The sequence below is a fragment of the Ursus arctos genome, unplaced genomic scaffold (genome assembly GCF_023065955.2).
Source record: "Ursus arctos isolate Adak ecotype North America unplaced genomic scaffold, UrsArc2.0 scaffold_29, whole genome shotgun sequence".
NCBI classification, from domain to species: Eukaryota; Metazoa; Chordata; class Mammalia; order Carnivora; family Ursidae; genus Ursus; species Ursus arctos.
Window position 1 is genome coordinate 10,018,726 of NW_026622974.1, and position 25,552 is coordinate 10,044,277.

Here is a 25,552-nt window from a genome sequence, read left to right on the forward strand (position 1 = left end):
ATAAAACAGAACAAGTTAGTAATTTACAGCTTTATGTCAATTTAGACCTGTCTTTCCTATTTTACCTGTCACCCTTTTACTTTCACCTGTATACAGAAAGTCACCTTCAGTCCTGCCACCTCTTACAAAAATATCTCACAGTAACAAGAGCCGCAGCCAAGAGCGGAGGCAGCAGTGGAGCCAGAGCACTCCTGTGTAATCTTGCAAGCGCCCTCTGTCTAGCGGAACCTCGGAGTGTTGGGGTGGCGAGGGAAGATGGCGACATGGCCTCTGGGGCGAACAAGCACCTTCTTCAGCAGTACCTCCTAATCCCTACACACCATGCTGAAAGGGAGAGGTCTGTCGAGAATCTAAACCCAAGGACATGGTAGAGGAGAGCAGGATGCCGTCACAGTGGGAACGGAAATAAGGAAGCTGGGAAGAGAAAAAAGACAGGCTCAGAGGACAGGGGTAAGTGGGGAGAGAGGAGCCAGAAGAATGGAGGGAGTTGAAAAGCTGACGTATCCCGAGATGCACAGTCTTACTACTCACTGGCCGGCCTGTCTCGGACCTCGGCTGTGAGAGAGGGCGGCTGGACCTCGGAGGCCCAAGCCCTGCAAGCCAGAGGTTCACAGCCGAGTCCCTCACTGAGCTTGCGCAAAAGCCAGCTGCAGGAGTCAGGGGGCGTAGGCCGACACCGCCCTCCTTGCAGCCAATGTCATCGCGCTCCCGTGGGCGCGCTTCTGATGACGTTAGGGCTGTACCAAGATGCCCGCCTCTCCCTACAGGCGTTTCCGGTTTCTACACGCCCGCTTCCGGGACTCCTCTGCTTTCAAAGGTTTGGGCGCGAATTGCTCTGGCAGTGGCTCCCTGGACATTGAAGAGGCGTCTTCTGTGAGTAGTGAAAGCTTTTAAACCGCTGGTGGGTTCAGCTTGCGGCATGAGTTTTGTGACCAGGCGATTGTGGCAGACTCCGCGGCTTGTATCTCAGGAACGTGAGGTGATTTTCCAGTGGGTTTTCCATATCTGCCCTTCGGGGCCAAGGATTGAAGTATTTGATTCGCGAGGAGGTAGTGAAGCCCTACCTGGTTCCTCGGTTCTTCGCCCCTTTCCCCAATTCATCTTCAGCCTCGTTCTTTTTCCTTAATCTCCCGCAGCCCGTAATGGGGCGAAGGGCAGCTTTAGAGATTAGTGTCTTTGGGCATTGACGTAACTGCGGTCGGCTGCGTCGCTATCCCGAGGCCATTGCCAGGAGGTAAACATTGCGTTGTGTTTTGCCAGACTTGGTGCTTGCCCTGTGTGCTTCTCTTGAGGCCTAGGTTGAGAAACTTGGTTTCCACGAGTTTCAGCAAACCGGTAAGAAAAATAAGACAACTTAGGATGCCTCCCTGTTTCCTACAGAGTAAGGAGTAAATTCTTTGCTGTAGTATATAGTCTGGCCGCAAACTACCGTTCCAGTCTTGTTTCTGTCCATTACTCCCATACACGTTCAAGTCTCGCTGAATTTTCCCTGTGCCAGAACGGATCAGTTTCTTTTCATCTGTTCTGCCGTCAGGCTTTTGCTGCTTTCTCTCAAATATGTCATTCCTGGTCCTTCTGGCTAAATATTTCAAAATGTAATTCCCATGTTACTTTTTTTTTTTCTGAATACCGTATATCATCCCCCCTCCCCCACATACACAGGCATACACATCAATTCGAGATAGTCATTCACTCATTTGTCTTTTATAACTTGTGTCACAGGGTATACAGTTTTATAGAGTAATTGTTCATATCTGTCTCTACCCACTGTCACTGGGCTGTGGTTTTCTGTGGATCTAAAGCAGGGCAAAATTTCTTTTCCTTTTACATTAACATTAAAATTTCTATTCTAGTTCCTTTACAACTGGCCCAGTAGTGATAGAAAATTATGATTTTTATTTATTGAATTATTACTATATTCCAAGTATTGTTCTAGGCACTTTACGTACTCTGTACAAAATTTTAGCTTCACAAAAGCCTTTATTGTTGGTGCGTTTAGCTTTAACCCATTTTACCAGTGGGGAAATTGAACAAATTTACTTGCCTGAGGTTATACAGCTAGTTAAATGGAAGAGCCAGGATTTGGAACCAGGCCATTTACCTTTATCCAGGACTTGCTCTTGGCGGTGGTTCTCCATCTGAGGTGCCTTCATACCAGGAGACATTTAATAATGTCTGGGGACAGTTGTGGTTGTCACACCTTGGGGAAGGGAGGATTCTGGCAACTAGAAACCAGAACTGCTGCTAAACATCTTACGGTTCATGGGATAGCCCCCACAACAAACAGTTATCCCATCCAAAATGTTGATTGTACCAAGTTTTAGAAACTTTTTGCGCTATGGTTTATTGCCTCAAGTAGTTTATTGCACCGAAAATGGTGCATCTCGTATTGCTGGTAATAAAGGACCAACTTTTTTTTTTTAATTTTTAATCAGCCACAACTGATTCTTTTGTACAATGAGAACAAAAAAAAATTTTTTTTATAATGATTTTTTATTATATTATGTTAGTCACCATACAGTATATCCCCGGTTTTCGATGTAAGGCTCCATGATTCATTAGTTGTGTATAACACCCAGTGCACCATGCAATATGTGCCCTCCTTACTACCCATCACCGGCCTATCCCATTCCCCCACCCCCCTCCCCTCTGTAGCCCTCAGTTTGTTTCTCATAGTCCATAGAATGAGAACAAAAATTAATTGCTAGTCAAACCCATAGAGTATATAACACCAAGAATGAACCCTACTGTAAACTATAGACTTTGGGTGATAGGATATGTCAGTGGAAATTCATGAATTATAGCAAATGTACCACCCTGGTATAGGATGTTTGTAGTGGAGAAAGCTGGAGTAGTGAGGGGGTACAGGAACTCTATATACTTGCTGCTTAATTGTGCTGTGAACCTAAAACATCTCTAAAAAAGGAAGTGGTGAAGTTTTTGTTGTTGTTGTTTTTTTGACAGATTAGTGGGAAAATGACATTTAAAAAGAAAAAACAAAGCCAATTATTTTATAATCAGATTCCACATACATAAAATTATTGCCAAAGTATGATAAAAGTTTCTAAATAAATACTGTCTGTTCCTATTTTTGAAAGGACTATAGTAGTTTGTGAGTCAAATTTGGAGCAGCACTTAAATTACATGTTATTGAATAAAGAATATCAAGAAAAACTGATTAATAGAGCGAAACTATAAATAAGTGCCAGCTGAGAGTTAGACACCAGAAGCACCACAGACTTTCAGAGTGGAGTGGAGTGGTTAGGAGACATGGAGAGCAGGCGGCTCATGCTCTGGGAGGGTGGGCAGAGGCAGGAGAAGAGAGTAGCTCAGGTAGAGGGCATAATGTATGCATTACTCAAAGTGTGTTCGAGAAATCACCAAATCTAGCTAGAGAGAGAGAGTTTTATAAGGAATAGTGGGAGAGAAGTATGGAAAGCTAGGCAGAGCTAGATTGTTAAGAACTGTAAATGGCATGGTAAAGAGTTGGATATTGTGTGGTAGGTATTGGGGAAGGATTTTTAAATTTTTTAATAAAAAAGATCATTTATTTTGTTCTAGAATTTGGGATCAGAAACAACTTGGTAGGGCTGGCTCCTGTCTTTTCCATACAGGGTCAGCTGCAGCATACTGGCTCAGGTACATGTACCAGGCTGGCAAGTTGGTACTGGCTATTGGTTGGGAGTTCAGCTGCGGCTTTTGCCTGGGGCTTTCAGTTCTTCTCCACGTTGGTCTTCCTCATAGCATGGTAGCTGGGTTCCAAGAGCAAATATTCCAAACGTGAGGATGTTACAGCTCCCGGTCTCTTCATGTTTAGGCCAGTAAACTGGTACAGAATCATTTCCACTGTATTCTACGGCTCAGACAGCTACAGAGTCTGCCAAGATTTAAGATAAATGGACATAGACTCCATCTCTCAATAACAGGAGTAAAAAGGAATTTTCATCATCTTTTAATCTATCAAATGGAGTGAGGACTAAATTTCAGCCCTTACTTCTCCCTCACCCTCTTCACTGAACAACCTGTACTGCTATATGTATGGTAGCCTTTCCAGGAGAGGCCCACAAATGAAACTGTCATGTGGATTGGTTTTTAAGTCAGGGAAGGATAAGGGCATGGATATCACATTGAGAGAATTAGGCATTGCAGGAATATTACACAGACTGGATGTAAAGTACCCCACGTTGTTTAAGAGCAGGGTAAAGTATAATTTACCAGGGCTTTTTGTAACTGATCTTACATGTAGTCCCCAAGTGTAGTTTGTGATCTTTCAATTATTTTCCACTATTTTTGTTAATCTTACTGAAAAAAAAAGATTGAAACTTCACCTTTTAAAATTTGGAGAGATAGATTTATCCAAAGTATCTCCTTTATTGTCTCTTAATCTGCATATATAAACTATTGATCTAATTAACTCTGAATTTTTAGAAAAGGAATGGTGACTGGTATGCCTCTAGCTATATATGCCTAGAAAACATATATATATATATAATGTATACACCACATTGTATGTATATGTGTGTATACAGGCGTACCTCATTTTATCACGCTTCATATATACCATGTTTTTTTACAAATTGAAGGTTTTTGGCAATCCTGCATCAGCAAGTCTTTGGGCTCCATTTTTTCAACAGCATTTGCTTACTTTCTGTCTGTTACATTTTGGGAATTCTTGCAAGATTTCAAACTCTTGTATTATTGTTATATTTGTTATGGTGATCTGTAATCAGTGATTGACTTGCTGAAAGCTCAGATGATAGTTAGCATTTTTCAGCCATAAAGCTGTTTTAATTAAGGTATGTACATTGTTTTTTAGACATAATACTATTGCACAGTTAATAGACTACAGTATAATGTAAACATAACCTTTATATGCAAGTAAAACCAGAAATTTCATTTGAGTATTTATTGCAATATTCTCTTTATTGCTGTCATCTATAACGGAACCTGCAACATCTCCGAGGTATGCCGTACATACACACACACACACACACCCCTCCATGTATACTGTACCTAACTTCTAAGCGATCTACTCCTTATGGTCTAATGCAAGAATAAACATCCTATTCCTCTGTTCCTTCTATCAGTAATGAGTTTGTTGATAAAGGACTATTAGATAGGGAAAAGGAGTCGTTCTAAATTTTGTCATTGACATCATCCACACTCCTGTGCCTGTTTTGTAATTTGTGGAAGAACAAAATAATCAGTAAACTTCTGTGCTTTTTTAAAATGCAAATAGCCCAGGCAGAGTTGTAGCTTAAATCCTTATGAGTGACTTTTCCACTTGAATTTCCACAGCATAGATTCATAGTATGGATCCTAAAGAATATCTCCTTTCATCTTTGGCATAAGTCAAATGAGAAATCCATTAGGCTTAAAATAAGAAGACCTGAGTATTACTCTTCAAATTAATATTATCTGTGATGAGAGTAAAACAATTTAACACTTTATATTTCCATTTTCTTGGGTCTAAACATGGAGATAATGTTATTATATGGGGGAGTATAAAGTAAGAGATGCAAAAGCACTTTTTGTGATTTTTTTAAAACCATAAAAATGGAAGAAATTTCTAGGAATGAAACTGAATTTGATACACTTACTTTAATAATCAATGTTATTTGTTTTAAAATATGTTTAAATGCGCTAAAAACATTGCTATCCCAAAACTTTCGTTATGCTTTTTAAAGCAAATTTGGAACATTTATGGGTAGTTCTTTTTTTTTTTTTTTTTTAAATCAGAGAGAGAGCACAAGCAGGGGGAGTGGCAGACAGAGGAAGAAGCAGGTTCCCCATCGAGCAAGGAGCCTGATGCAGGACTTGATCCCAGGACCCTAGGATTGTGACCTGAGCTGAAGGCAGCTGCTTAATGGGCTGAGCCACCGAGGCGTCCCTATAGCTAGTTCTTTTAAACAAAATATTCTGCAAGCTTAAGCTTATTTTTGTCTCCTTTTTATCTTCACAGATTTTTTGAAGCACCGTTATCATTGTTCTGTTTAGATCAAGATGTCTAACAAAGCAAGTGCATCCAAGAAAAGGTCTCAACAGTTAAAAAGAAACCCAAAAAGAAAAATTGATGATGAGGAAGTGGAGTTACCAGGGAAAAAGGTAATGAAAATATCGAGTTTATCATTCAGAACTTTTTGATTAAAAATGTCATTTGTTCTATGTAAAGGCGTATGTGAAGACTAAAGGTCAGTTTGAATACAAATTATAATAATTCGTATCATTATGTGGGAGCTGTTGCAACATAATTTGTAAAAATTCTCGATGAAAATTGTTTATTTCAATTTCTAAAGATACTGATTGGAGAATTCTTTGTTGAGGCGGGGGTGATGAGGCATGCTAAGGTGTTTGAATGTGAAGACTAGGACTAAAGTGTGTACACTTTGCTTAAAATCTGTTAGTTGGTGGAAGAGATTTTTATTAACAGAGAAAAATTACCTTGGGAGGAATTAGCTTCTTTCTACAATAATTTTTCCCCTCTCTTACAAAAGAATATTTAAAATATAAAAAATTTTGTTTTGATTTATCCTATATTAGGCAATGCCTATGTCTTTTGCAGGTAGAGTATGTAACACTGTTTCATAGGCAAAATGACTAATGATTTCTTTAATATATTCTTTGACACTGGGTGCCTGGGTGGCTTAGTCGGTTAAGCATTCCACTCTTCGGTTTGACTCAAGTCATGATCTCCTGGGTAATGGGATCGAGACCTGAGTAGGGCTCTGCACTCAGCGGGGGGTCTGCTTGAAAGATTCTCTCTGCCCCACCCCCATTTGCGAACTCTCTCTCTTACTCTCTCTAAAATAAATAAAAATAAATGTTAAAAAAAAATTATTTGACACTATATGGAATTCTATTATACATTATCACCATTGTCCAGGAATTGCTTTAATATATCCTCTGCCTGTGATAAATACACACCCTTTCTCTACAGAAGTGGCAATGTACTTTTTCTGCCTAGCCAGAAGATATAAGAATACTCTTCAACATACATGACAAATATATTGTAAAAGCAGTGTCTTTTTATCTGATGTTTAATTATGTGTGCATGTGTTTTTCTCTCCAGGTTAGAAACACAGCAAAAAATAAAAATCCAAAGCATCTGCCTTCTGAAGGTATTTATTTTCTATATCTTATTTAGTTTGTCTGTCTCAAGCTGTCTGTATTCATGAAAAAATTCTCAGCATCTTGTTTATGAGTTGTACAAAAGCAAAAGATAGTAGGGGCTCCTGAGTGGTGTAGTCAGTTGAAAGTCTGACTCTTGGTTTCAGCTCAGGTCATGATCTCAAGGTTGTGAGATCAAGCCCCATGTCAAGCTTTGAGCTCAGTGAGGAGTGTACTTGGGACTCTCTTCTCTCTCCCTCTCCCCTTCCCTCCCCACCCCACGCGTGTTCTCTCTCTCTCAAATAAATAAATCTTTTTTTAAAAAAAGCAAAAAATAGTAATAAACAGCTGCATTCTCATTTTTGCAAGAATAAGTAGTACTAGGTAGTCAGTAATTTTGGTCAACAGAAATTTTACTTACTGCCTCTAGCAAAATATTGTATAAGGTTCTAAATTGATAGAACTAGAGATAATCAAAGTGTCCCACAATCTGAATTATTACTGATCTATGATTTATAGACACACCTACTGATTTCTCCTTAAAACAGATAAGCTTCTGTCCTACCACCATTGCATAGATTAGTTTGGGGTTACTGTCTGATTTGGTTTGCAGTAAATTAGTTTGGAGTGGTCATCTTTCCTTAGGCATCACTTCATCTAATAATTCCCTCTCTCTCCTTGCCACGACCACGCTAGGTCCCCTGGTTTTATACTTCCACAGTGCACTTTTCCTTTTGTAATGCTTTGCATACCTGTAATTATAATTATTTAGTCTCCCTTCTCTCCAAAACTAATCTTCATATGAGCCAATAGTGTATCTCCTTTGTTTGTCCCTTATAAGTAAAACAATACCAATACCCAAGTAGACACTGAATATTTTGTTCCAATTGCGATTCAACATTTGGTAGAAATCGCTTTCTAGTCTTCTCAATGAAGTTCTTTAATTTGGGAACCATACTTTTATATTGAATCCAAATAATTGTAGCCTGCTTCTTCATTTAGAATTGCCTTGAGTTTGTATCTACAGTATCAGCTAATAGTATTTTAGTTAACATAATAGTAGACAGCATAATCTTATTCAACACCTGGCATATTATGTCTGTGCACAAAAAGGAAATTAAACAGTTTATACAGTTTTATAATATTTTGGTTCTCATACTTCTATTAGACTTGAATCGCTTTTTAAGTAAAAGCATAAAACTTCAAGATTGACCAGAGTCTCTTCTTTCACCAGTAACAGGACAGACAGAGCATACTAATCTAAAACAGATTAAGATAGCATCCAAGAAGAGAAAAACCTGGCATCCTCTTTCAGAGAGTAGAAGAGAGCATTTGCAAACTATGATGGACTCCGTAATAATGTAAGTATGAAATTTTTCCATTTTGCCCTTGATTTCTACTTATATATTTCCAATAGAAACATATTTCCTTAGAAACATTTCCTTTTAAATGTCATTATTTATTTTATGGTGATAGGGTGTTTTTCAGAAGAATATATATGTAATGTCTTTTGATGCTGTTAGCCTTAAGCAGGAAGTCTGTTAACTTCAGAAGCTTAGAATTCCATCAGTGAAAGAAAAATGAAGTCGATGTGGCATGACCTGCTATCTATAAACTTTAAACTTGTTCTATCACTAGGGATACTTTAAGAAGAAGTTGAGTTTCAATTGACACTTTATGTGGAAGCTACCATGGTGGGGATACAAAGAAAATAAGACAGGATTCTGCCATCAAGAAACTGAGCTCATCTAAATTAATTACAATAATAGAATGTAATAAGAAAAACTGATTGTACCTTTATTTAAAATCGTATTTCAATAAATATAGGAAACAAAAAAAACAGTGGCAAACTATTTTCATTCTATAAAATTATAATCCTGATATTAAATCCCAAAGAAATAGAATGCACATACAAACACACAACCTGAAAACTGTTAAACCTCTTTCACTTATAATATAGATGTAAAATTCCTAAACTAGAAATAGGATCCAAATGTATATCTAAAGAATAATTAACAATAAACAAATAGAATTTAGTTTGGGAACCTAAAGATTACTTTAGGAAAGCTGTCAAAACGACATAACAGATTAAGTTAGGAAAACATAATACGATATTTTAGTATCTGTTCTAAACCATTTTGCTGAATTCAATACCAATTCCTTATTTAAGAACAAAACACAAAATATAAAACTCTTTAAAGAACAGGAATGTAAGGATGCTTCCTTGACATAACCTAAAGAATGTCTACCTGGAACCCACAAGTATTATACATAATGACAAAATCCCAGAGGCTTTCCCAATAAAAAAGTAAATGCGTTATATTAATTGTGTTTCAAACTAATATTTATTCCATCTTCTTTTTTCTTTTCTAGAGCAATTCTGAGTAACAATATTAGAGAAAATGAACGAGTTCAGTATCATCTTAACTATCTGAAGAAAAGGTAATATAGTTATGCAAATAGAACTATATTTTTAGTTTTAGCAATTGAACATTTTTAAAATATAATTAGTAAAAGTCTAACCTGTTCCTATGTTACCAGAACAGGCATTTGTGGGATATAAAAGTTTTTCTTTCATTTTGGGTTTTTTGTTTTTTTTATTGTTGTTTTAAGAAGGTGAATGACTTGGAAATGTATATTCTAAACTGTTGCTGCATGCAGTTATGAACTAAGTTAAGAGAATTTATTAAAAAAAAGAACCTGAAAATCACAAAATGCCTACTTCTACAGTTCATTTTTTTGTATTGGGATTTGAAAAAATACTCTGTCAATTTTAACTCCATCTTCATTTTGAGCAATTTGAAGTTAATGGTTTACCATTCTTATCTGAGATTTATTCCATTGCTATGTTTTCACTTTCAGATATTGTATTGTATTATATTGCTTATTTTCATAAGCAACAAGTGCAATTTTCCAGGGCACTACTGCTCTTCATCTTGTGGCAAGTCACAAATGGAAGTTTGTTTTCAAGTGCTCTTAAAGTCACACCACTGCCAATGATTTTCAGTGACTACTATTTGCACAACTTTTTCTTTTCTTTTCTTTTTAAAAATAGTTTATTTATTTATTTGAGAGAGAGAGAGCATGAGCGGGGGAAGAGGCAGCGGGAGAGGGATAAGCAGACTCCCCACTGAGTGGATCCCAGGACCCTGAGATCATGACCTGAGCCAAAGGCAAAGCCGCTTAACCAACTGAGCCACCCAGGCATTCAACTTTTTCTTTTCATAGAAAAATGTTCTACATCTTAGTTTCAGGCTTGCCTGAAACTAGTAGACTAGTTTCTAGTCTAGTCTCGTTTACTAGTTTCTAGTCTAGTCTAGACTAGTTTCTAGTCTAGTAAGTTGGAGCTAGTAAACTTCTTAGGAAGTCTGAGCAAAAATTTTCTTACTTTAAGTATAATTTCAACAATAGTAGCAAAACAGAAAGGGTAGATGGGGGCGGGAGTCTGCAGAGAGGTTGAAGAGATTGAAGGACTGCTAGAAGCAGGCCTACAACCTTCTTAAAGGAATGACAGTCTAATATTAAAAGGAAGGGAGTGTGCCAAAGCCAGTATATAAGCTAATACATAATAATAAAAGTGTAGCTATTTATTGCCTTTTAATAGAGAACAAATAAGTCATATTTGGTGTGTAAATGAGAATAATTAGGTACATAGTAACTGCTCTTCACAGTGATCACCCTTGGTTGTCAGATTCTGTTCAGTGTTTAAGCTTCTTCTTTCTCATGTAGCAGCCATGGAGATACGTGTTTCAAAGACTGCCTGTTGTCTCAATCTTGCTTTCACAACTCAATCTTTTGGTTTCCAAAGTAACAGTATTCAAGATACTTTTCCTTCTACTGATATAGCAGAGTAATGCCATAGCAAATTGATTCTTGTTGGATATCTGAATACACTTTCCTGTAGCAGCATTTTTCAAAGTACATTTGGAATACTTGTTCTTAAAGATACTCTGTGAGTAAAAGTGATATATACTGAATTATGTTTGGGTATGTTAACATAAAAGTTCTACATTGAACAAATATTTTTCATTTCATCTTCAAAATTGGTATTTACCACAAGAACTCTTTATTTCATATATTAGTCTCATCTCTGCCTCTGGCTACATGTTGGCTTCATAGTTTTAGACAAGTTGTCCTTACTACCTTAGAACTGTAGATATAGACAGCTCCCTGTGTATATCTTCATCGTTGTGAAGAGGAGAAAGAGAATTTGTGTCCTCTTAGCTTCAGTTAGAAAATTCTGGGAATCTAGAATTTATTATTATTATTATTATTATTATTATTATTATTATTATTAATCTGCGCTCTGATTGGCCCAAATTAGGCACTGCACCTATCTTCAGACTGATTTTGTGGCAAGAACTGTTAGGATTGATATAGACTGGGTCATATGCCTATCTCCGTGATCAGACAAAACAGGGTTGCTAGTCAAACAAAATGGGTTAGCCGCTACAGTTTTTAGAGGAACATACTTTGGGAAAGTCTGCCCTATAGAAGAATGTTATAAATGATGGTAAGTGTTATTGACATAGTAGGGTGTATTCATGTTACCCTTTTATTTTAATAAGATTTTTTAAGAATCCTTCAAATCTAACCACTATTAAGAACATGTAGAATAGTGAGTGACCCTTTCACAGAATTAACTTAATAAATTTTTAGAAGAAATCGTTCATAAATGAATCTTTATTTTAGTTAAGAAATCAAGAATTTATCCCTCTTAGGAATACTTATACACACAGATTTTTATTCTTTTTTTTAAAGATTTATTTTAGAGAGAGATCAAGAGTGAGCAGGGGTAGGGGCAGAGGGAGAGAAACCCAAGCAGACTCCATGCTGAGTGCAGAGCCTCACATGGGGGCTTGATCCCATGACCCTGAGATCATGAGCTGAACCAAAATCCAGAGTCGGGTACTTAACTGACTGAGCCACCCAGGTGCCTCACAGGTTTTTGTTCTTAAACGTGATATCCTTCCTAATGATTGGATAACTGAAGTTTATCCCAACAGTTTAATGAAAATTATGATTGGTGCAGTTTTATATGGCCTACTTTTTTTCTTTACAAAAAGTAATATTTTGAGTAAGATCCTAGGAAGGTGAGTTTTGGTTTCCACTATTTATGCCTGCAAATTTTAAATAGTAGGGTTTTTGAGAACCCCAAAATGCTGCTATTAGGAAGAAGCAACCAAATTATATTTTTGTCCTTGATCTCTTCCTCCTGGAATCTAAGAATCCAAGCTTTTAGGAAAGCTGTATTGCTCCCTGCTACCAGTGAAGGTAGTAATAGGTTAGTTTCCATTGATGATCTAATCAACCCAGTTCGAAGAAAGATTTCGTAATCTTGTTATGTTTTGTTAACTTTTCTGTTTTTAATTTTTTTCTGTTTTTATTTTTCTTCTTTCCTTTTTTTTTTACATATTTAGAGAGGATTTCTTAACTTTAATATTGCTCAGTATTCATGTTGATTGTCCTTTTTTTTTTAGTTTGCCTAGTATGCAGTTTTATTTTTTTTTCTTTTTGTTTTAATTAACATATAATGTATTATTTGTTTCAGGGGTACAGGTCTGTGATTCGTCAGTCTTACACAACACCCAACACCACAACACATACCCTCCCCAGTGTCCATCACCCAGCCACCCTCTCCTCCACCCACTCCCCTCCAGTAACCCTCAGTTTGTTTCCTAAGATTAAGAGTCTCTTATGGTTTAACTTGGTTTCGTCTTGTTTCATTTTTTCCTCTCCTCCCCTATGATCCTCTGCCTTATTTCTTAAATCCCGCATATCAGTGAGATCATATGATAATTGCCTTTCTCTGATTGACTTACTTTGCTTAGCATAATACCCTCTAGTTCCATCCATGTCTTTGCAAATGGCAAGATTTCATTTTTTTTTTTCTGATGGCTGCATAAATTCCATTGGATATATATACCACATCTTCTTTATCTATTCATCTGTCGATGGACATCTGGGCTCTTTCCATAGTTTGGCTATTGTGGACATTGCTACTATAAACATTGGGGTGCAGGTGCCCCTTCAGATCACTACATTTGTATCTTTGGTGTAAATACCCAGTAGTGCAGTTGCTGGGTCATAGACATGTTGATTGTACTTTTAAACAAAGCACTTTAATCTTAACATTTTATTTGCCTTAAACTCTATGGGACTCACTTATCTTTAAAACTGATAGATTCTTTTCATTGGTCACATTGTCTAAGACAACTGAAATATAGAGTCCAGCGTCATAATCATGACTTACAGAGTACTGTTTCATCTCTTACCCAGCTATTCACAATAAATGATAAAATTATGTGCTATACTAGTCTAAGAAACACATTCAGAAGATACAAGGAAAGTTTTATTTTAAAATATATATAAATGAAATTGTATAAAAATGAAATTGTTTAAATATATATATTAAATTGATGTGTGTAAAATAGAAATCTTTCCTTTAATGAAACAACTTATCCTAATACATCAAAAGGCTAAAAGATAATGTATCACAGCTTTTTATGGGTGAGTCACTGCTAATGTTAGCTACTGTTAATAAAAGAATATAATAGCCCTTGGGAATATGAGGACAGAAAAAAGATGGCAGCAGTATTTCAAACACAACAAAACAAAAACAAAAATAATGGTACTAAAAAAGTAAACATAATTACATTTTTATTTCATTCCTAAGATTGCTACAACTGTGTGAAACCCTTAAAGTCCCTCCCAAAAAGCTGAAAGATTTAACTAACGTGTCAAGTCTACTGAAAATGGAAAGGGCACAGCACAGAGCTAATGAAGAAGGTCTGGCATTATTGCAGGTATGAAATTTGAACAGGGAGTCTGTAATTAGAGAGTTAGGAGAAAGGGGAAGAGAGTAAGAAATGTTTTTAATCATCATGATATTCTCTGAATAATAAATACTAGATCTTAGAACAGGGTTTTCATTAAATTCTTCTTTTTTTTTTTTTTGTCAGCATAAAAGCTTTGCCTAAACTTTGAGCCTCTAAAGTTAAAAGTATTTCTAATATATTAGTGATTAGGTACCAGTTCTGTTTTTTATTTCACCTGACTTTAACTAAACTACTATTTTTGATTATCAAGTAATAGGAACTCATCACTAAATGCTAAAGAATTTCAAAACATATTGACAAGAAGAGCGTGCTCATCATTATTGTTGTTATTATCATATGGCTAACGTGTAACGAGGGCTTTCTGTGTTCTGGGCACTGCTCTAGGCACCTGTAGCTATATCCCTTAATTCTCAAAACAACTTAAAGAGGTCTGTGCTATATGATCTCATTATACAAATGTGAAAAAGAGACATATTTTTAGCTGAACCTTAGACAAACTGCTTTAAGTTATGATGCAGACCTTAGTCCAACTGCAGATTCTGATTCTCGATCATTATCTTGTAGAAAATAATGGGAGATAACATTAGGTATCATGATTAACTTCAGGCTTTTAATTAGTGGATACTTGAACAGTTAAGAGAAACAAACTTACAGGGCTTATTAAGTAGTTATTAAAACTAAAGTAGATTAGACCATATATCCCTTAGCCATTTCAAAGTAGTTTGTAGATAATGGTCCTTAGGTCTTTATTAGCAATTTAGAAAATACAGGGATGGTAGTAGTTTATGCAAGGAATGCATCCCCAAGGATTTCTAATAATTCAAAAACCACAATTTATTCCAGTTTTTCCATATGATTGAGAATAATACTGGGTAGATTAAACTCCGAGCAACAAATTTATATTATAATTCATTACATATATTATAAATTTATTACATATATTATAATTTATGTATAAGTTAATAAATTACATATATTACAAGTAGAAAGCCACCTTCTTCCTCGTGTGAGATATACTGAATTTTTATCCCCATTACTACTTTTCAAGAGTATATTTTTAGCCCTGACACTAGTTCCACCATGTAATGGACAGTTGGATGTCGTCGACATAGTTTTTTTTTTTAAATTTCAGCTTTATTGGGCTATAATTATAAGATATTCAAAGTGTACATTGTAGTGATTTGATATATGTACCCATTGTGAAGGGTTCCCTCATCTGGTAAATTAACAGATCCATTACCTCACATTATTTATTTTTTATTTTGTGTGTGTTAAGAACATTTAAGTTCTCTCTCAACAAATTTTAAGTATACAATATAGTATTACCAGTTATAATCACCTTGTTTTTCACATTAGATCATCACACCTTATTCATCTTATAGCTGAAAAATAAGGACAAAAAATAGCAATCCACGGATAACAAAAGCATGCCAAAAACGTGTTCACAAAACAGATGAACACTAACCTAATTCTTAAGCAAACTGAAAGAAATTCAAAAAAACAGTAGAGAGTAAGGAAAAAAATCATAAATTGGTATTAGAAATACTAAAAACTGAAGCTACAGAATTCAGGAAAAAAATTAGAAGTAAAAAAAACCTTCAGATATGCAGACTAAATTAGAAGGAGAATTAAAGCAAATGCAACAGAGAAATGCTTAAAATAAATAGTAAGATAAAGGAGAAAATTTTAAGAATCAAAAAGAAACATTTTTTTTAAGTTGAGAAAAAGTGACAAAGTAAAAGCTCAGTGTAGAAGAAATGGCATAGGTACGGTAGGAATACCCAAAGAAGATAACCAAAGCAATGGAAAAAATAATTTTTTTAACTACAATGGAAATTTTTAGTCCTTATTGTATTAACTATTTTCTTTATTCATTGTTGTTATTAATTCTCTCTGTAGTGGGTTGAATGGTGGCCCCAAAAATGATATGCCCAAGTCCTAGCCCTAGAACCTGCAAATGTGCCCTTATTTGGAAAGAGAGTCGTCCCAGATATAATTAAGGATCTCGAGATGAGATCATCCTGGATTATCTTGGGTGGGTCCTAAATACAGAGACTAGTGTCCGGAAAGAGACAAAAATGTCCTTAATAAGAGAAAGAGACATGGAGGAAAAGGCTGTGTGAAAAATGCAGAAATTGGAGTGAGCAGCCACCAGGAATGCTGACAGCCATCAGAAGCTGGAAGAGGCAAGAGAGGATTCTCCCTCAGAGATTTCAGAGGGAGCACTGCCCGGCCAACACCTTGCTTTGGACATCTCTCCAGACCTGTGAGAGAATAAATTTCTGTTTTCAGACAGAATAAATTTCTGTTTTCAGACACCAAGTATGTAGCAGTTTGTTTTGGCAGACACAGTAAACTAATACATGTGGTAACACACATTTGTATTGGACAGCACTCTCTAAATCCAAAAACCAAGTCACAGGAAATTCAGGACTAAGGAACAGGTTAAACCTAACCCACAAATTCTCTAGTTTCCTGTACAAATCAATTGGAAAGAACCAAAAAAATTGGACTGGAAAACTATAGATGAAAGGAGACTTAACATGCACTTACTAGAATGGCCAAAATCTAGAACATGCACAACAGCAAATGCAGCCGAGAATGTGGAGCAAGAACTCTCACGGCTGGTGGGAGTGCTAAATGGTACGACCAGTTTAGAATACAGTTTGGCAGTGTCTTACAAAATGAAGCCTACTCTTACCACACGATACAGCAATCACGCTCCTTGGTATATTGCACATGGATATTTGTGGCAGCTCTATTCATAATTGCCAAAAGTTGGAATACCAAGATGTCCTTCATTAGGTGAATGGGTAAATAAATGTGCTAGATCATTCAATGGGATATTATTCACCACGAAAAAGAAATGAGCTATCAGGCCCTAAAGAGATATGGAGGAACCTTGAGTGCATATTTTAGTCATAAGTGGAAGAAGACAACTGAAAGGCTCCATACCGTATGATTGCAACTATAATATGCTAGAAAAGACAGAACTAGAGAATAAAAAGATGAGTGGTTGCCAGAGGTGTGTGGTGGGGTTGAAATGGATAGGCAGAGCACAGGAGATGTTTAGGGCATCAGTCCTTGGGCTCTGCTACATACACATGGGTCTTCCAGGATATCTGATTATAGCAGTTTTGCTGAGTTTTTGAGGAAATATTCTTGTACATGGGTGTAGCTCCTTGTTCATGGAAATTAAATTTCCTTATAATGAATTATTATATTGGTAAATTAGTTTCTTGGAAATCTGTTTTTCAAAAGAAAAAAAAATTACCAGTTTCTTCCAAAAATGTTTCAGTATGTGTGGTATTTAAAAAATATGTATATGTATATTATACTTATTTGGGTTTCATTTAATAATATATTTAATTTAAAATATTAACTTTCTCTTTCTGACTCAGGAAGAAATAGATAAAATAGTAGAGACCATAGAGTCAATGACTGGGAATATTCAGAGCCTAAAGAACAAAATTCAAGTTCTGACAAGTGAGGTAGAAGAAGAGGAAGAGAAAGTAAAACAGGTAATTGTTTTAATAATGCATTCCTAGAGTCTGGATAAGTTTTTTAATGCTTATCTCTCAGCAAGACAACTTTTGAATGTAAGAAGAGAATAATCAGCCTTTTGAAATAATCTGTAGCTTTCTTTTTCTACTTTAGATGTTTCAAATAGATAGTAGTGGGGTACTCTGTCTTCCAGAACTTTCTCAGAAGAGTCTCAAAGCACCCACACTTCAGGTAAATGCCAGTTTGCCATATCAACTATATCATCAGTCATGAATTGCATATATAAAACCATAATATCCTTTTCCTTTTTTAAAACAAATGAAATCCATGATATAAGTTTTTAGGCAACATTATTTTTCTCACTTGACAGAATAGTTTGAGCATCTTTCTTTGTGAGCATCTTTCATGTAGATCTCTCATTCTTGTCAATAACTGTATGACATTCCGTTGTATGAAATACCATACTGTAATTCGCGAATTACTGGTAAATAAATGATCTTTTGCAGTTACATATAATGCTCAGTATACCCTTGTGTATATATCTTTAGATATTTGTGTGGTTGTAACTGCAGGATTGATTTCTGGAAGTAAATTCCAGTAGTTGAGTTTATGCTTCTAACAATGGGCTATAACTCTTCATGAAATAATGTTGTGTTATTTGTAGCAGACTATATACTGGTATCTGTTTTCACAGGTTCCCAATAGCTATTATAGCGTAAATGTTTATAGTGGTAGAAAGTCTTCAAGTTTCTCAAAAATAATTTAAAACACTCCTATCTGTAATCCATTTAGGGTGAAAGGAAAGGGACTGAACAGAGGTAAAACAGAATAATACAAATTTGAAAGAACAGGAATGAGTTGATGATTACTGAAGTTGGGCGATGGGTATCTGAGGTTTATTGTACCATTCTCTCTAAATAACATACCTTTGACATTTCTCATAATAAATGGTTAAAAACTATTTTATATGGGTCAACGTGGTCAAAAGGTACAAACTTGCAGTTGTAAAATCAGTCATGGGTCTGTAATGTAGAACACAGTGACTGTAGTTAATAACACTGTCTTGTCTATTTCAAATTTGTTAAGAGAGTAAATCTTAAAAGTTCACATCACAAGAAGACTTTGTAGCTATATATGGTGCTAGATGTTAACTAGTTTATTGTGGTGGTCATTTTGCAGTATACACAAATATCACATCATTGTGTTGTATACCTGAAGATAGTAGGATGTTATATGTCAATTATATCTCAGATTTTAAAATTTTTTAACTAATTGTACAATTATACCCACAGAAAGAAATTTTGACATTAATTCCAAACCATAATGCTCTTCTGAAGGACTTGCATGTGCTCCATAATGCATCCCAGATGAAGAATATGTTAAGTTTCATCGAAGAAGCCTATAAGAGACTGGATACCTCTTAAAGAGTTTTTTTTAGACTGTTCTGTCTTAATTTAATGTTTATGAGTTTGTAAAACTGTTAGCCTATGATGATACTGCAGAGGCTGAGTCTTCTTTGGGATTTATTTCCAACATACACTTAAAATTAGCCTCTGTAGATCTAATAGCATCTAATGTAGTCCTAAAAACTGTTTTTAGTAGTTGCCAAATCTAGGAACTCACATTTCTGTTGCTGTGTCTCTGGTTGTTTGCCTGAGCTGCAATCTAATGACTTATAATGGCTGAATAGAGCTTATTTATTGGTTAGTGCAGAGGAACTGTGATACTGTAATGTAATATATGTAAAGTGTATATAGTGCCTAGTACATAAAAACATAACTGTTTGCAACCATTATTCTTTAGTTCATGACTTGTACTTCCTGTCTGGTCATCTGGAACTTGAGAAATCCCCAAATGCTTTTATTCTTTTACATAGCCCTCTAGACTTTTTGTGACATAAGATTTGCCAGGTGTCTGCCTTTGGGGGTAGCATGAACGTTTTATTTCTTTGGTTGGATTATTGACTAGATGTTGAATATTTTCCACTGTCATCAAAACATACTTTTATTTAAAAGGAACGTAAGCACATTTAATCCCTTAAAAGAAAAATCAAACAAAAAAACCCTTTCTATAAACCTTTTCTCATTGTAATAATATTAGGAGTTAGTTGGACAATTAGGTAGTCAGGGCCAGGGTCCCCAACAAGAAAACATGGAGTCAGGACAGCTAAGACAAAACAGTACTAACATCTTATTTTGCACTCGCATTTTGGTTTGCAGCCTCTGTAGAAATGACTTCTGCAAAATGTCCTAAAATGAAACAAAGCATTTGTCACTATCACGAGCTGGGGCAGTTAAGCCGTAAGTCCCCAGATGTCAGCCCAAAAAGACCATCAGCACGTAAACGTTAATCTAATAGGTAGACAGATGCATAATCAAAGCCCTGATTGGCACGCCTTAGTACACCATGGTTGCTTAAGATAGTTCCGCAAAAGAGCTCATAAAAACCCCTAGACTTAGAAACTCCAACACAACCCTTTCAGGTCCCCTTCTTTGGGAGCTCAATAAACTCTGCTTTGCTGCCCACCACTCTTCGTCTGGTCTCCCTCTTCGTTCTTTGTAGCGGCATGACCAAGAACCTTGGGCCCTAAAGGAAAAGAAATCCTGAAATACTTTCTTGGGAGCTCGTCCAGAATCTCCACCATCATCAAGGACCTCTAACCATGAGTATCGGGCACCAAGTGTCTCTCTCTCTCTCTCTCCATTTTGTTTGTCAAAACAGTGGATACCCATCAGCCATGTAAGATCAGATTAGCATGGCTGCCATTCTCAACTCTTGGGTGACAGGCTCTCTGGGCTCCTTTCTGGCTGATCCCCCAACATAAGTTGGGAATGTAAGTTCAGTGAGGGCTCAGAACTTGTTTCAGGGCAGATCACTGGATGTGAGGTAGGACCTAGGGAAAACTGAGCAGGAACTGAGGGGTCCTGACCAAGACTGCCCTTTGGTGGACACCTGAAGGCTCTCTGAGGGACCTGGCTCCTTACATGCCTGTCCAGGCATCCAGAGAAAAACCCCTTTACTGCTCTTTTCTCGGCTGATTCCTCCCCAAGAACGCGTGGGAGAAACCCAGGATGGTCTCCCTGGACATCCTCTTGCGGATGGTTCAGGCAGCATCCAGGGGATCACACTCACAGTTCCCTGTCACGATGAGGAACAACCTTCTGGTGGCATCTCTGACTCATACTCCCTTACCCCAGTTACCCAGTCAGATGGAAGGGTATATTACTATATTGACCAGAAGGGCTGTTCACCAGGGCTTCCTCAGGGACCTAGCCCATGCTGTGCTTCAGCAAGCGTCCCCCCCACCCTCCGCTTTAATCCCTATCTCTGTGCATAGGCAGAGAAGAAACATGAGTGCTGTTTCTGCATAAATGATGGATATAATCCAACCTCCACAAGCCTAGGTCTGTATGACCTGCCTGAAGAACTCACACATGGCAGGTGCCATTTTACTACACCTGGCAAATTGTTATTCCCCTATATACACTTTAAGATGGAACCCCTCACTGGCTTTGCCACCTAGAGGAAGGAATGGCAAAACAGGGCCAGTAGACTAGTATCTACCCAGGTGGCTTCTGTCTCCCCAGGTGCCCCATCATATCCCTCCAAAAGTTGGCCTTTACTAACCTCTTATATACGGGCCTGTGCCAGCAGTGTAGGATTGATTCCAGCTTCCGGGCTGCTCTCTCCTGCCACCTGCCACCAGGGGGAGAGGAACAGAGGAATACCACACACCAAAAATAGATAGGCAAATGGAGTCCGCAGAGAATCATTCACCCCTAGTTTCACCTTCCCCAGGGCCTCAACATTCTTGTCGGGGGTCTTAGATCAGTTCCCTCTACCAGTCCACCCTACCCTGGAACCCAAACGAGTGTTTGGGGGCTCTATCCCTTACAAGAACGTACCTGGAGAGGGACCAAGGGAAGGTGCTGCTATGGCTCGGGTACAGGTGCCCTTTCCATTGCAAGACCTGAGACAAAGGGGACCTCGGAAAATTTTCCAAAGACCCAGATTAAATATATAGAAACCTTCCAAAATTTCACTTATGTGTTTGAATTAACACGGAAGGATGTAATGCTCTTGTTAAATCAAACCCTCTCGGAGGCTGAGAAACGGGGGGTCCTGAAAAGTATGGGAACAAACAGCAACTTCATTACCAGGGCATTACCAGAGCCCTTGGGTGGCTTCTAATTCCCTACTGGAGCCCAAGCTGTCCCTCCCCAAGACCCCAATTGGGACCCTAATGATCCCCTCAGAAATGGGTACCGTGGTCACTTCCAGGCTTACATCCTAGAGGGATTAAAAAGGTCAAAGGTTAAGCCCCTGAGTTATGCCAAGTTGCCTACTGTCACCCAAACTCAAGAGGAGAACCCAATAGCCTTCTTAAAGAGATTGAGAGAGGCTCTCATTAAATACAGCTATCTACCCAGGCCAAGATCATTCTCAAAGACAAATCTGTGAACCAGTCAACCCCAGATACTTGAAAAAAGTTGGCTGTTGGCCCAGAGCAGACCTTAGAAGAGTTCTTACGAGCGGCTAAGCGGGTCTTTTACAACCAGGACCAAGAGGAGAGTAAGGAACAAGAAAGACTAAGAAGTCCAAGGCCCTAGTTGTGGCCTTATATACTGTTACCAACTCGGCCCCTCAAAGCTCTGATACCAAATGCCACCTCTGTGGCCACCCAGGGTACTGGAAGCAAGAATGCCCTCAAAGGCAAAAGTCAAAGCCCCGCAAACCCTGTCCTACATGTGGAGGAGGACACTGGAAATCTGAACGCTCTTGGGGATCTCAACGTGCGAGGGCTCGGACAGCCAGCACCCCCGACAGGGACTGATGGGACCCAGGGCTCTTCAAGGTGTCTCCCCCAGAACAGCTTGCCATTGGGAAGCCAGAGCCTAGGGTAATTCTGGAGATAGAGGAAAAGCCAGACAATTTCCTTTTTGATATTGGAGACACATTTCCTGTTCTACTCTCCACCCCAGGCCAACTGTGTAACCACAGCGTTATTAAGGGTGTCACTGGACAGCCTGTAACCAAATTTTTTTCTCACCCACTGGGATGCATTTGGGGAGATCTGATTTTCTCACTCCTTCTTAATAATGCCTGAGAACCCCACACTTCCTCTAGGTAGAGGTGTCCAATCTGGGAACTCTCATGTTGATAGCCCCTTGACAGACTAGCAATTGCCTCCCCTTAATAGAAGCTGACATTTATCCTCAGGTCTGGGCAACTCAGGGAGAAGTGGATCGGGCCTTAACTGCAGTATCTGTCCACATACACCCCACAACTTTCCCTTGTCGGAAACAATACCCTCTAAAACCAGAAGCAAGGGATGGCCTATTAAAAATCATAAATAATCTAAAGCAGCAGGGGCTCTTAAAACAATGCAACAGCCCATGTTACACCCCAATTCTGGGGGTACAGAAACCTAATGGGGGGTACCTGGGTGGCTCAGTCAGTTGAGTGTCTGCTTCAGGCTCAGGTCATAATCCCAGAGTCCTGGGATCTAGCCCCACATTGGGCTCCCCCTCCCTCAGCGGGGAGTCTGCTTCTCCCTCTGCCCCTCCCCCCCCGCTCGTGCTTTCTCTCAAATAAAATCTTTAAACGAAAGAAAGAAACCTAATGGGGAATGGAGATTGTTTCAAGACCTCCACATTATTAATGAGGCTACAGTCCCAATTCATACCGTGGTTCCAAACCCTTACACCCTACTGGCTCAAATCCCCTCAAACAGTTTTAGACTTAAAAGATGCCTGCTTTTGCATTCTGCTTCATTCAGATTCTCAGTTTCTGTTTGCATTTGAGGACCCCACTAATCCAACCACCCAATTAACATGGACAGTTTTACCCCAGGGGTTTCAAGATAGTCCCCATTTATTTGGACAAGCCCCGTGTCAAGATCTCTCAGATTTTTCAGTGGAAAACGGTGTTCTACTACAGCAGGTGGACGATCTTCTATTATGTGCCTCTTCTGAGCAAAGAGTTCAAACTGGCACCCAAAAACTTCTCAACTTCCTGGATACAAGAGGATATAAGGTTTCTCAGCCCAAGGCACAATTATGCAAGACAACCCTCAGGTATCTGGGCTTGGTCCTCACAAAGGGGACAAGGAGACTGGGAGAAGATAGAGTTATGCCTATTACCTCCTACCCTCTACCTAAAACCCTAAAACAATTAAAGGGCTTTGGGGGCATGACTGGGAACTGTCGCTTGTGGATACCAGGGTATGGAGAAATAGCACACCCTTTTTATCAAGACACTCAGACAACTGGTACTGACCTATTAATGTGAAACCCAGCGTCAAAAAGAGCTTTTAAAAACCTCAAGGGGGCCTTGGCCAGTGCCCAGCTTTAAGTCTTCTTACCGGGAGGGCTAACAACTTATATGTGACAAAAGGAAAGGGAATGGCCTTGGGTGTCCTAACCCAGGCAGTGGTGGCCACTGCCCTTTTAATCCCTGAGACTACCAAATTAACTTTGGAACAGGATCCTAACATACACACCCCCATAATATTCAAGGTCTCCTGTCAACCAGGGGGAGTCACTGGCTCACAGACAGCTGCCTCCTGGAGGCACTATAGGAGGGTCCAGTCATGCAGGTAAAAACCTACCTGCTTCTAACGGGAACCCTTACACAGACCTATGGGGACAGAACCCTGACTGCTGTTTTTCAACAGCGTCTCTGACCGGCGAGAAACAGATAGGTCATTGCGCGCTTTCCCTGATCGCAGTTAGTCACTTCTTCAGATGGGGGAATGTTAGGAGTTAGTTGGACAGTTAAGCAGTCTGGGCCTAGGTCCCCAGCAAAAAAACATGGAGTCAGGACAGCTAAGACAAAACAGTACTAACAGCCTGTTTTGCAGCTTAGACAAGACTGCACTAGCATTTAGTTTTGCAGGCTTTGCAGAAATGACTTCTGCACCTAAAATGAAACAATTAACCACAAAGCATTTGTCACTATCACAAGCTGGGGCAGTTAAGATGTAAATCCCCACATGTCTGCCCCAAAAGACCATCAGCATGTCGTGAGCAAAAGCCCTGATCAGCATGCCTAAGGACATTCTGGTTGCTTAAGATAGTTCCACAAAAGAGTTCATAAAACCCCCTAGACTTAGAAACTCCAATGCAACCCTCTGGGGTCCCCTCCCTCTTTGGGAGCTTTGTACTATCACTCAATAAACACTGCTTTGCTGCCCACCACTCTTCGTCTGGTCTTCCTCTTCATTCTTCAAAGTGGCGTGACCAAGGACCGTGGGCACTAAAGGAAAAGAAATACTGAAACAATAATAAGTATATAGATGTGAATAAATTACCACTTAAATATATTAAAAATCTTTTCTAATCACTACAGTATATTGTCTGGTTTGCTTTTACTTATTCGTAAAATTAAAAAACTGCAGTTTCTATTTATTTTTCCTTCTAGCCTAGAATATCTTGTCAGTTGTGGCATAGAAGGTACCATAATTCTGTTGATACCCTCCAGGCAGAAACCGCCAAGAACACAGCTTTAGTTAAACAAATTCAGTTAAAGCTCATTGCAGTGAGGGAGACCCCAGTATCATGTGGAACCCTGGGAAGCTTAGTAAAAGGGTCAAAAGCAATATCCTATGAGGTAATAATAAGGAGAACATTAATGGATTTTAGAGGAAAAGTCTTCAAGAAAGGAAACCTGTAGTACAGCATTTAAAGGAAACATTTTTGTGTGCTTTGGACTGCCTGCTATATGCCAGGCCGAGCAACGAAAAGATAGTACAAAATCTCTACAAAACCCCTCAGTTGGAAACTTAGAACGTCTTGTTTTTACAGTGAAGAGTAGAGCCCCCAACCCATTGATGTTTATCATTCATCAGGATGTTTATAATAGCTTTTGTTGGGGAGGGAGGAGTTAGATCAAAGTCTGCTGTTTCTCTCAGAACATCCACTCAACAGTTGTTTTACTCACTACTTTTGCTGAGCGATGTTATCACCATGCATGAACTGCTCCTATTACCCTCTGACAGCTTTGAAAAGTATATGATCTGATTTTGAAAGATCTACAGTATCTTCGGGCAGATAGCAGGCAATCCAAAATATACACAATAGTATCTTTAAGGGCTAAATTTT

General features: G+C 38.3%; 2 protein-coding genes across 18 annotated transcripts in view; one reads left to right on the forward strand and one right to left on the reverse strand.

Moving 5' to 3' along the window:
* MMUT (methylmalonyl-CoA mutase) overlaps positions 1-1,139 on the reverse strand; it is a 164,738-nt gene extending 163,599 nt beyond the window's left edge. For 5 of the 14 annotated variants that reach the window (XR_008956231.1, XR_008956232.1, XR_008956229.1 and 2 more), the window contains exon 1: positions 532-657. The gene's annotated coding sequence lies outside the window, so the exon portion shown is untranslated. Of the gene's footprint in view, positions 1-86; positions 370-524 lie in introns of those variants that run through there. The other 9 variants (XR_006410431.3, XR_006410430.3, XM_048219756.2 and 6 more) reach the window with 7 other exon arrangements.
* Positions 361-19,977, forward strand: CENPQ (centromere protein Q). 4 transcript variants are annotated; one of them, XM_057304020.1, is made up of 10 exons: positions 361-450; positions 768-979; positions 5,963-6,105; positions 7,070-7,118; positions 8,342-8,468; positions 9,481-9,549; positions 13,784-13,913; positions 17,348-17,467; positions 17,604-17,681; positions 18,743-19,977. In XM_057304020.1, the coding sequence occupies exons 3-10, from the start codon at positions 6,004-6,006 to the stop codon at positions 18,872-18,874; spliced, it is 807 nt and encodes a 268-aa protein (XP_057160003.1). In that variant the 5' UTR covers positions 361-450; positions 768-979; positions 5,963-6,003; the 3' UTR covers positions 18,875-19,977. The 4 variants fall into 4 exon arrangements, with proteins under 4 accessions (XP_057160003.1, XP_026363063.1, XP_057160004.1 ...); XM_026507278.4 differs by having other exon boundaries at positions 768-873; XM_057304021.1 differs by lacking the exon at positions 768-979 and having other exon boundaries at positions 388-450.
* Positions 19,978-25,552: the final 5,575 nt, after the last annotated feature.

Bases quoted from the DNA above. Each gene is read 5' to 3' on its own strand.
- CENPQ (XM_057304020.1), top strand. From the start codon at position 6,004: ATGTCTAACAAAGCAAGTGCATCCAAGAAAAGGTCTCAACAGTTAAAA. The intron at 8,469-9,480 runs GTAAGTATGAAA...TTTCTTTTCTAG, and splicing joins ATGATGGACTCCGTAATAAT to AGCAATTCTGAGTAACAATA. The intron at 17,682-18,742 runs GTAAATGCCAGT...TTATACCCACAG, and splicing joins TCAAAGCACCCACACTTCAG to AAAGAAATTTTGACATTAAT.